The 12,100-nt window shown below is 45.0% G+C and overlaps 1 protein-coding gene across 2 annotated transcripts in view; it reads left to right on the top strand.

Annotated features, from left to right (window-relative positions):
* Positions 1-12,100, top strand: part of dock5 (dedicator of cytokinesis 5) — a 40,267-nt gene that overhangs the window by 3,040 nt on the left and 25,127 nt on the right. The window contains exons 2-15 of one of the 2 annotated variants that reach the window (XM_064347552.1): positions 4,122-4,205; positions 4,473-4,513; positions 4,602-4,657; positions 5,014-5,110; positions 5,328-5,476; positions 5,670-5,805; positions 6,849-7,006; positions 7,283-7,364; positions 7,903-8,032; positions 9,671-9,743; positions 10,660-10,739; positions 10,968-11,093; positions 11,268-11,392; positions 11,824-11,922. In XM_064347552.1, the coding sequence (XP_064203622.1) occupies positions 4,122-4,205; positions 4,473-4,513; positions 4,602-4,657; positions 5,014-5,110; positions 5,328-5,476; positions 5,670-5,805; positions 6,849-7,006; positions 7,283-7,364; positions 7,903-8,032; positions 9,671-9,743; positions 10,660-10,739; positions 10,968-11,093; positions 11,268-11,392; positions 11,824-11,922 (1,436 nt within the window). Of the gene's footprint in view, positions 1-4,121; positions 4,206-4,472; positions 4,514-4,601; positions 4,658-5,013; positions 5,111-5,327; positions 5,477-5,669; positions 5,806-6,848; positions 7,007-7,282; positions 7,365-7,902; positions 8,033-9,670; positions 9,744-10,596; positions 10,740-10,967; positions 11,094-11,267; positions 11,393-11,823; positions 11,923-12,100 lie in introns of both variants that reach the window. The other variant, XM_064347551.1, reaches the window with a different exon arrangement.

Raw genomic sequence — 12,100 nt, 5'->3', positions numbered from 1 at the left:
CCTAGCTGCCTTGAAGTTAATTTTTTGACACCCAACTTTGCACATAATGGACAACACTCTTGTCTCATGAATATAGTATCTGCATATTTTATATTGACTAAAAATAGTTCAGTTCCATAATGAAGTCTCCGGCTCATTTTTCAAACAATGGCGAAGGACGCCGAGAGCACAGCAGTATCGCTGGCGGAACTCCAATCCTTTTATTTGCATGAGTGAAGTGGGTATTCTGAGAACTTGTGTGCTTTGCAGAGAGCGTCCCCTTTTTAAAAAAATGTCGTACTGTCTTGGAGGCGTTGGACGCAGCGTGTAACAAACAGACAGATGCGAGGCGTTCAGAAAATGTGCAGCTTAACGCAGTGCCGCCGAAGGCGTCGGAATTCTCCCGTCTCACTTCCTGCACCCTAAAACCATTTCTGGCGCAGTGTGATAAACCACTCACTCTGTAGAGATAAAGGCCTACAGCTTTGTAAGTATCAGTGGTCCACAAAGTTTTTTTGGACGTGTACCTCTAAACATGACCTACAGTACCAATTTTGTATGGGAGGCGTAAATATGGAAATTCTGGGCTGATATCAATACTGTTTGGCAGTGGCCATCTTAGCTGATTTTTTACATTATAGCCACTGTTACCCAGTTTATGCATGCTTGGAAGGAGTAGATGAGCTCAGGCATCAACTTGCAAAGGAATACTTTGAACAAAATCTATTCATATAGGAAAACTTTGCAACTTGTTTACTGTATTCTTTAGCAGAGAGTCTAGAGTAGGAATGTCATGGTATGAGTTTTTGATGGTATGATAACTGCTCTAAAAATAGTGAGGTAACCACGGTGTCACAGTTTCAAAAAATAATATAAATGCACTGCTATAAGTAAATGGAATTCATTAAAATTACCCTGTTTATGCTATCACCCTTTAAATCATATGCCCCATAATTTCCTGGATATTGAGAACAAATTTGTGTATTCACAGATTTATACATTCAACTGGGAATTGAATTGGCATGGCTCAGTTATCCTAATTGCTACTGCAGCACTGTTAATTTTAGTATGCAAGTTTGTCACGATTTGTTATTTGACTCATGTCTCAAGGATTCAGGATTCAGAGCATCAGAAATAAGAGGCATCAGCAGAAATATCTCTGCTTAATTAAAAAACTGCCTGCCGAAATATATGTAGCCTATGGAAATTCATCCAAGAGCCGTTTGACTGCAGCCTAATTGTGACTACTGCTAATTTAAGCATGCAGTGTTATTTCTGTTTTGTTAAACAATTGTGTACGCGTAATCAAACACGTAGTATTAACTAGTGTTTATCGTATTATGTCAAATACCGTGTTATTAGGCCAGTATGGTTATCAGGCTGGCAAAAATGTTGTTGGTATGATATGCAGCAATTCTGGTATAGCCTACATGGTATACTGTTAACCCAGTAGGCTATACTGTGACAGTCTAAAAATCTACTGAATCTCTGCAAAGCTTTGTTTGTGAGTTTGGCTGGTAAAAAATAGATTAAAAATCGATGAGAAGTGAAAGAAGTTCAGATCTCTATGACTAGACTTCTTTCTGAGCTTGACATTTTAATTTAATTTACAGCATCAACAACAAATCTAATGTATTACCTATCACTTCTGTTGTGTCATATAAGTCTGTCACATACGCCATTATCTTATTGTCAGGCAATACCTATAATTTCATTTGAAGCTGTTATTGTAATACCACACGCACAATTAACAAAATTAGGATGAATTAATGTGAACGACCTTAGCAGGACTGTTTTGTAAGGCTGAACATTATGGTGTCTGGATAAGTGAGTAGGCGAATCTGTGTCCAGTTTTTTGTGCCTTGTCGAGTCGCATCTTATCCCAGTTGTGTGGGGTGCAGCAGATTGGTGTAGAAGTACACCCCCAGGACAAGTCACAAATCTATTACAATGCCATTACCCACAGTCCCTTTTTATGTAATGGGCCTGAGGCACCATTTTTAAAACCTCTGGTACAGTATGATGCAACTGGCGCTTGAACTCACAACCCTCTGGGGTTTAGAACAGTCACTGTAAGCACAATGTCTTTATAGGCTACACGTAAGTACATGTACTTATGAGAAGTCATATAGTAGCCTAGATTGAAAAGAAAGATTGATTAAGAGTCCACAAATGATTTAATGAAGACTTAACAGTCAATAGATAAACCAATGAAGGAATTATATTTGACTTAAAATCCACTGGCGACATTGCATAGATAACTTTGCTTCGGCGCTAGCCTACATTATTGAATAATTAGTTCTGTACTTCCCAAGATTTTGATGCAAACCATCAAACTAGCCTATGTTTTATAGCAGCAAAGTCTCACCTTATTAATACAGTATATGTCATAAAAGTCATCGGGCGGTACACCTCTCAATTCAAGCTTTATTGGGTTCAGGTTCAATTTAATGAAATATCTTTTTTTTCTTGTGATGTGTCTCTGTGAATATGAATTTCTCACACAATGGTAAAACTATGAGTTGAAAGTCACGTATGTCTGCTTCTGTGAATTGTAAATGGGACACATGGATCTTAAAGCATTTACTTCCCCCTGTATTGTAGAGTGAGTGGTAATAACCAAAGCCAGTCCAAGCCTGCAGTGAAATTCTGAAATTCTCTGGCAGCTAGGATTATCATGAAGCAAGTCAGGACAGGGGTTTGCACACTGGGCTTCTGAAGACGGGGGCGGGGGGGTTGGGGGAGGTGGAGGAGTGGAACGCACTCGGAGATGATGCAGAGGCAGGCGTCCTGTACCGTGGCTCAGACTACCACACATGATTTTTGGAAAAGAAGGAAAGAATGGGGGCGTGGGGGGCCAGAATTGGCAGATTGGCTGGATTTTTTTTTTATCCGGGAAGACCCTCTGGTTCACAGAAGGGGAGAAAGGCTTTTGCATCCCGGACAAACTGCTGAGCGTGCTAACTAGAGTATGGTTTTAACTGCCTCTGTGGCTGATAGTTAGAATCTCCTGGTGTCTTTCATAGCCTCCCACTTGATGACTAAATGCTGGATTCCCTGATCCACCCAAATCAAACCCCATGGTCCAATTACACCAACCAGCACTTCACCAGAGGGTGCTAATGAGCTATGAAGTATTCTGAGTGAAAAGAAGACCGTAGTTCAGCTGTGAAGCTAATCACAATGTGTTTCGCCTCAGATGTCATTTTTGACAGTCATCCATACTTGACATAGCCTTCTGTCGTATTTATTTTTAAATACCACAATTTCCAGGGTTGTGTGAAAACTTGAGTTTAGTGTCACGTCGCTCATGGAAAAAGAGATAAATAGCCCAAGTGCGATTTCATTGTTTGGAGCGTTTGCCAGTTATTTTCGCGATGAAGCCTTCGTTGCACTTTTCCAGGCCGCATCCAGCTGAAACAATATCATCAAAAGGGCTTGACAGCCTCTCCCCTTCCTTCGCTGAGGCGTTTCAGCCAACAATGCGGGCCTTATCTGATGGAAGTGGAGGCTCCGTTTATTAAAACCCAGTGCGAAAATTAAACTGTATCTGAGTGAATGTCACAAAACGCAACCCATCCAAAAATACTGTCAGAACAATTTTACACTTTTTTTCTTATTTTTAGGGGGGGGCGGGGGGGAACTGTTGTTTAGGCTGTCCAGTAGGTCTGTCTTCTGGCGAGATTGTTGGATGGGAAAGCAAAAAGGAAAGAGCTGATAGGTTGATTCACACAGAAATATATCACTGCACAATGTAACATTACGTCCCTTCTCTTTCTGTCTGGCTGGCCTCCTTCGCCAGTTTTGCTGTGTTTGTCTCGCTATTTTATTGTGTCGAATTTAATATCTACAGTCTCCCACTTACTCTTACTGAATCTCACTTTCTATCTTTCATTTTTTTTCCACTTTCTTTTTCTGCAGCTTACATTTGTTTCAGTGTGCCGTATTGGACTCAAATGTAACATTGCCTCGCAATACCATCGCATGCAACTATTAGTGTTCTAAAACAAGCGTGCATTTTAAATGAATGGAAATTGTAATTATACTAATTATTACTGTAAAATGTATGTTGTTAACAGCTCGCGAATGAAATTTTGTGCAAATGATCATTTCTCTTTCTCTCTCTTTCTGTCCTTTTCTAGCGGTATATAATTATGATGCCAGAGGACAGCAAGAGCTGTGTCTGCAGGTGGGGGACACGGTGCACATACTGGAGACGTTTGAGGGTGAGCCTGAACCTCAAGCGGGCCTGGACTCGTCGGTGCGCTCCCGCTCCGAGCAGGCTGCTACACGTTCAGGCAAAAAAAAAGAAGAAGAAAAGAACGTAGCGCATTCTGGACCTATTCCGTAATATTTAACCCAGAGCTGCAGAGAAGCCTCGATGCGCTTTGTGGTGCATCGGCAAAAAATGATTTTTTTCAAATTCAATAACTGTGATATTTATGGCTGGGCCTCTCTCATCCTGTCTTTCTGTCTCTCTGTCATTTACCCAGGGTGGTATAGAGGATACACGTTACGGAACAAATCACAAAAGGTGCGGTCAACAATATGACTCCTCTTGCGGTTCTGTTGATATATAAGAAATGATTGCTAGCTGAGATTTTGTCTGTTCTCTCCCATAGGGAATTTTCCCGGCTTCCTACATCCACCTGAAAGAGGCTAAAGTCGAAGGGACAGGGTAAGTCAGCAGCACAACAGAGTTCTTACACTGCATTAAATTGGCTGACTCCCTGAATCCCTCAGCGAACTGTTAAATGTTCAGAAAAAGCAAGGCGGAGGCTAGGTGTGCTGCACTAGCAGCTCTACATTTGAACGTTTTTGTGGAAAGTTAATAAATCCAGGAATGCTCCCATGTAATCATGTTGTAAAAAAAACTATCGATCCGCTGGAGAGCTGCTTGTAGAGAACGTACTCAACCCCAGGTAAATCTGGCAGACCATTTGTTTGGCATCCCAGGCCGTGCTGGTGTGTCAGGACAGTTTAGGTGGTCCTAACGCTCTCCTGCTCCCTCTATCCTCCAAATGCCCCTTGAAGCCAGCAGGAGATTGTTATCCCAGCGGATCTTCCCCTGGTAATGGAACTGGGCGCCACCCTCAGGGAATGGGCACAGATATGGCACAAGCTGTATGTGGTAAGCAGGCAGCTCTTGCATTTTTCCCCTTTTGTTTTTTGTTATTTATCCCTCTGTGCTTTAAATGATCACATAATGTATTAACCAAGCAATTAACTTCACAGGCATAATAAAAAGGCCTGAAAAGGCTAGTTAAAACAGATGGTTTACAATATACAGGCCCACATTTGAGCGCACAAACATGTAAGATATTTGCGTTTGCGTGTCTTTGTTACAGAGCAACAAGACCACCCTGTTCCGGAGCGTTCAGCAGATGGCTTACAGCCTGATAGAGTATCGATCACAGATAGTGTCCGGGACGCTGCCAAAAGATGACCTGGTGGAGCTCAGGAAGAAAGTCACGGCTAAAATTGATTATGGAAACCGGTCAGAGACTTAAGATTTCTTTCATATTGTTCTCAAGAGCCTTCGGATTTGTGCATTGTCCTATGTCGTAATATTTCCTTGGCAGCCAACGGCTTCTTTGATGTTTTTCGTGCGGCCCTTCTTGCATTAAAAATGGCTTTATCATATCCTTATGAACCGCCGTTGAGGCTGAATAACGCTGGATTTTGTGAAGGATCCTGGGTCTGGACCTGGTGGTGCGGGATGAAGCGGGGAACACGCTGGATCCGGATTTCACCAGCACCGTCAGTCTGTACCGGGCTCACGAGACAGCGTCCCGCAGCGTCGACGAGAGGATACAGGAGGAGAAGGTGAAGGAAGTGGTCATCGGCGTCCGTCCCACGCATTTGTAGTCCGCCACGGTCCCTCTAATCCCCCCCCCCCCCAGGCCAGTGGCTGTTACACTGCCCCTGCCGGTTGATTTAAAGCCCCTTTTGAGTCAACCTCCCTGCTGTTTATTGAGATTGAACGATAAGGCTTCGCTTCATATGGGTCTGGTTTTCTTAAGGTGGAGTAGCCTAATCTGGCCCCCTTAAATGGATTTCTTATGAAAAAAGCTTCTAAAGCCTTCAAAAACTGAAAACCACTCACATTGGTTATAACAGTGTGTGATATATAGCTCTGAAATGTGACACTACAGGGGATTGCCAATATGAAACACAAAACACCACCAATCAGGACTGTCATCAACAGAGGCATTTATTAGCTTGAAGGGCCCCTTAAGTGGAAGCAGATCGTTGGGTTCTTTATCATAACCATGGAAATCGCATTTATATCTGTGTAACTGGCTGTGTCTGTTGGGTACTAAGCCTTTATATACATACTGAACAGATAAAGCATTCAACATCACTTTATCACTGGCAAATTAAATATCAATGGTGTTCTCATTATCTGTGCATTTTGAAAAATTTGAAAAACATAATGACTATTTCCAAGTAATGTTCTTATACAAGGGCAGAACCAACACGAGCCCCTGGTGTTTTAGTATTGAAGAAAGCAGATTAAAGATACAGATTTGCACAGTCAACCTTTGTTTTCCTAATTTCTTTTAATACTGACTAGTCAGTCACATTGAAGAATGTAAAGCAGTCGGCAGTCGTGAAAGAACATTTATGCACCACTGTTTCCTGTTTACGCAATGCCAGTATAACATTATGGACATTGTGTGCACAGCCAAAGCCCCCCCCCACCCCCCCACCCAGCCAAGACCATTTCTTAGCTACCTTATTGAAGGCAATGGAACAGAACATTGAAGCACTGTAATGAATACTTATCACCCAGGAACTGTCATATAAGGCCAGTGAGAACTGAGAAGCAACATAGCTGATTGTTACTGCTCTCCACCCTACCACAGACCCGGCTCCAGAACTTGGAGATGAGGCGACAGTCCCTCTTCAGCACGGTCCACACCTACAGCCTCTTCATGAACCTGAAGAACTTTGTGTGCAACATCGGAGAGGACGCCGAGCTGCTCATGTCCCTCTATGACCCCGACCAGTCAGATTTCATCAGGTCAGCGGTCGCCCGCTTTCTCCATGGTTACAGCCACCCACAATAGAGAAGTGCAGAGAAGGCTGCGGGTGCTGTAGACGTGATTGTGTAGTGCTGAACCTATAGAAGGCCTAGGGTTGAACGTGCTATAAAATAGAAAGTCTGAGTTACTGGACCGTCAGGGCAAAAGTTTGGAGATATATTACAGTGCCTTACTGTTGGCATGCCTATTGCGCCAGAGAAAATGTAGCCAATTTGTCATTACCGGCCAGAGTTTGACCGTGTGGCGTGTTGCAGTGAGAACTTCCTGGTACGATGGGGCAGCACGGGCATGCCCAAGGAAATCGAGAAGCTCAACAACCTGCCGGCTCTCTTCACGGTAAACTCCCCGTGAGACGTGGTCACTCCTTTCTTAGTACTTCCTTCCCCTTTCTGCTTTCTTATCAGCTGTGCTCATTCGCCCTGCTGATGTGCTTACTGAAAACATTAGCTATATTTTTACTTCCTCTTATGAACTTCCCATTTTGGTTATTTTGGTTTGGTTGTCATTACCTTAGTATTATAGGTGGTAAATCCACCTAGAACAATGAATGGTTTTGTTAACTGTTATTACTTGCTCAGTGTACTGTATGTACACGGCGGCGGTGTCTCGGGAACTGGGCCTGTCATGCAGGGATTGCAGGCTCAGTTCTGGGGTAGGGCATTGCCGTTGTTCCCTTTGCGCAAGGTATTTATCTGGAATTTTTTTAAAATGTGGACATTTGCATGTCGCCCTCATCAAATAAATTGTCTGCTCAACAAATAGTGTGTGATAGTAATTGCAATCGTGCATGTAGTAGCTCAGCCAATCGATTGTATGGATTTCTGCGGTCAAGGTCATCTCTTGTCCTTGACCTCCGTCCTTCCTCTCCTCGCAGGACCTGAGCAGCAGCGATCTGATCAGGCCGCGGGTGTTCCTGGTGTGTCAGATAATCCGGGTGGGGTGCATGGAGCTGAAGGAGGGCAAGAAGCACACGGGCGGTTTGAGGAGACCCTTCGGAGTGGCGGGTGAGGGTTTCGGGGTCTGCGGCGGGGAGTCGCGCCCGTGAAAGGGTGTCGCCTCCCGCTGGGACGCGGCGGCGGCGGCGTCGAGCCACAATGTCCTCCGCGATGGAAATGAGCGGCGCAGACGACGCGGCTTCGGTGGTTCCACGGGAAGGCGTCGCGCTAAGCGGCGCAAATCATTCTAATTTACGCGGCCTCTTACCCGTTATCCCCCTCGAATCGCACCATAAGTTTCGCGACGATATTGTCTGGCGAATCCCTCGCAGTGAAACTATAAATAACGAACGGATTGAAAGTGAATAAACAAATTTAGAAGAGAATCCCGCTGCTAAACTGTCTCTGGCGACCCGTGAAAGCACAAACCCCCTGCGCCCTGTAAAAGAAACGACTGGAAAGGTAATTAATTGCTCCCGTGTTTCGGGAGGAGGATTGAATTTCTTTGCTGGATGAGGAGTGGTCATTACTTGTGCCACCTGCACAGGGAGTAAATGGGCTGAATCCAAGATAGGGGAAGTGAGCAAGGCTCGCCCCTCCCCCATCCACCTCCTCTCAATTTCTTTCTCTCTCGCTCGCTCTCTTTCTCTCTCTCTCTCTCTCTCCCCCTCTCCCCCTCTTCCCCTGTCTTTTCGCACCCTCAGTGCAACGACGGTCAAATGCTTTATTAGCATGAAATACAATCCAGTAAATACTGCTGAAGCATAGAAATTTATGACAGAAAGATATACAGTCATAATCTAAAATAAGCACAACATTAAGAATCATATGTGTAGTCAGGGGAGGAAAAAAGACTAGAGGACTACAGTATGGAAATTTTGTAGCCATTTTTTCTTGAATGTTGCATTGGTTACTGTCTCTTAGTCTCTATTTCTCTCACTCTTTCTCTTGCTCTCTCTTGCTCTGTATCCCTCTCTCAGTGCAATTACATTCAGAGTGTGTTATTGGCATAGATGTGCTCATATGTGAATTCTACTGAAGCATAGACATTTGTGACAGAAAGACCTGCAGTAATAACAGGAAATGTCTAGTTGGTTCTCAAGCAGATTCTCACATGCAGTTACTTGTGAAAAAAAGTATTATAGTTTCAAGGCCTGCAGTCTGGAAATAGCCCATGTCCTTTTTCAACTGGGCCATCAGTCACCAGTGTCTCTCTCTCGCGCTCGCTCTGTCCCTCACTCATCCTTGCTCAGAATGAACTCTGAAAGGCAGAAAACAAAAGGGGGAAAGCTTTTGTCCCCTGAGATTGGATCTACCTTGATATCTGGGCCCAAGGTCATGTGCGCCGTGTGAGAAATCGGCCCTTTTGTCTTTTATTTATCTCCTGTCCCCCCGCCACATAGTCCCTGGCAGGCGGCGCGACAAGGCCCATAACAACAGCTGGCACACAAAGGGCATTATGGGTCCTCTGTTTCTCGATCGGAGCCGCGGGCCCTCGCGTGTGAGGGAGCCAAGGCTGGGAAACGTGACACCGCGGACCGTCAGCGTCACACATGGCGGCCTGGCTGTGCACTTCGAGCCAGTGTTAACAACTTTAAGTGGCCATATAAAAACAAACACACACACACAAAAAAAAGAACCAAAATGGCGGGGACCCCTTTCAGAGGGTCACGGTTTCATCTGATTCCTGCTGTTTTCTCTCTGCAGTAATGGATATCACAGACATCGCGCACGGGAAATCGGACGACGAGGACAAGCAGCACTTCATCCCCTTTCAGCAGTGAGTCACGTGACCTGGGCCGCCGGTCGAGGCGGCGGTATTAGAGATCGGCTGTGAATTAGACACCCTTACGCACGTCTCCCCCGTAGCTGGACGCCTCGAGGAGTGCAAAGCGAATTCGGCTGCGGGCCTCCGCGGGACCGCCAGTTCTGCTTTTGGCGAGATGCGCGGTGCCAATATTACTGTTGGGTCACACATGACCGAGGGACGGGCTTCCTGTGAACCTCGTCTGAGTGCTTCATGACACGATCGAAAACGCTGCAACTAGCACTATGCCTGACAGAGAAAAATGTTTCTAGCTGAACCCACCCTCGTATCTGCCTGATTTGACACGTTCAGGACTACATTTCTGGTCTGCATAGAAAGAGCAAAATGGTCACAGCCTATCTTACACCTTCAGCCTGGAGGAGCAGCTCAGTCTGTTGAAATAGTTTGAATATTTGCCTTTTCCATGGAGTACAGTCCTTGGTTCCAGACCTCCATTTCTTTCTCATTCCTTTTCCAGTCTGCATTTTTCGTAAACATCCTTCTGTGCCTTTCATCCTTCCCCGCAATGTTTTTCCACTTTCGCTCTTTGCCCTACATCTCTTTCCATCTTCCACTCTTTTTTCCCCTGCAATCTTTCACATTCTAACCACTCACTTCTTCCCCCACTTCTCATTTTTTTCATTCCTTTTTCACTCTCAATTTCATTTCAGTTTCCTTCAGTTCTCGATTGAAATGCTTTATTGGCGTGACATATTTTACAATGTTTTGCCGAATACTCCCCCCTCTCTTTCTCTCTTTCCCTCCCTCTCTTTCTCTCTCGACCTCTCTGCCTCGCTCACTCTTTCTTCCCCTCTTTCTCTCTCAGAATTGCAATGGAGACTTATATACGTCAGAGGCAGCTGATCATGTCCCCGCTGATCCCGTCTAGGGTCATCGGGGAGAACGAGCCACTCACCGCCGTCTTCAACAAGGTCATCGCCACCCGTGAGGTCAACCACAAGGGTCAAGGTGAGGATAGCGCTAGCGCAGACAGTAGCCGCGTCCTGACATTAGCGCCTCCCTAGCAACTGGACAGCAAGAGCTGTGAGTGACATGTGCTGACTAGCCTAGGTCTTTGTCTGTCCACTGTCACAGCCGTGATTGCATTCTCTGTTTATCTGCCTGTTTTTTTTCATGTTGGCTATTCCCATATCTGCTCCCCTGACCCTTGCTTAACTCGTGTGACCACGCCCGCAGGACTGTTTGTGACCCTGAAGCTGCTCCCGGGGGATCTGGCCCAGGTCCAGAAGGACTACCCGCACTTTGTGGACCGAAGCACGCCCATCGTCAGGAAAATGGGATTCCCCGAGATCATCCTCCCAGGTTCTTTTGTTATGGAAGTTGTTGAGTGTGTTTCTCTCTCTACCCTCGCAGAAAAGGGGGGGGGGGGGTCGGGGGTTCCGTCGCCCGCGGAGACGGATAGCTCGCGTGCGATACGCTCGGAGTCCTGAGCGAGATGCGAACTCGAAAGGCCTTTTGGTGTCTGCCTTCCTTCAGGAAACGTGAGGAACGACATATATGTGACGCTGCTGCAGGGAGAATTCGATCGAGGGAAAAAGAAGACGCCCAAAAATGTGGAGGTGATGATGAGTGTGCTGGATGATGAAGGCACACCAATGGAGGTAATAAATCAAGTTTAAACTCAGACCAAATGGCTTTAATCAAGTTAAATCATAATAAATCATCCTCTTTCCTTCAACCTCTCACCCCATGTAATACTCTCTCTGCTGTTGTAACAGAGGTTCAATTGTATCCTTTGATAAATGTATCGCCCTTTTGCAAAATCTGTATTATAGTCTCCCCTTCAATTAAGATTTTTACAACCAGACAAATGTAGTTGAGTTGATAAGATTTTTATCGCGATGTAAGGATGGTGGAATACGTTGCTAAAAAAAAAAACTGCATATCTGGGAGAAAAATCTAATTCTTATCAGCAGGATTTTGTAATGCGATTGTCCGCTCTGCTCCTCTGAAAGCTCAGATAAGGATTTACATGTGACTGAAATCTAAACACAATCCTTGTCATGGTACCCAACCTTCTCCCCCGTTGCAGAAAGCAATATTCCCTGGAGCTGGCAATGACGGAATCACGGAGTATAAGTCCGTCATCTACTACCAGGTCAAACAGCCCTGCTGGAATGAAACGGTCAAGGTACGAGGTGCTGTTCTACTGGGCACGCTCAAGGACAGGGACCAGCCTGCTGTCAGCTACTGAAACGCTATATAACGCTTTATAATGGATAGTATAAAATCGTTTTAAAATGGGAGGGTATGTATTCATGAAATAAAATAGAATCTAAAATGTACTCTTCTCTAGATTGTATTATTCC

Source organism: Anguilla rostrata, chromosome 8 (assembly GCF_018555375.3).
Source record: "Anguilla rostrata isolate EN2019 chromosome 8, ASM1855537v3, whole genome shotgun sequence".
NCBI lineage: Eukaryota > Metazoa > Chordata > Actinopteri > Anguilliformes > Anguillidae > Anguilla > Anguilla rostrata.
Note: the sequence above shows the minus strand (reverse complement) of the source record. Positions and strands in the feature narration are given on the sequence as shown.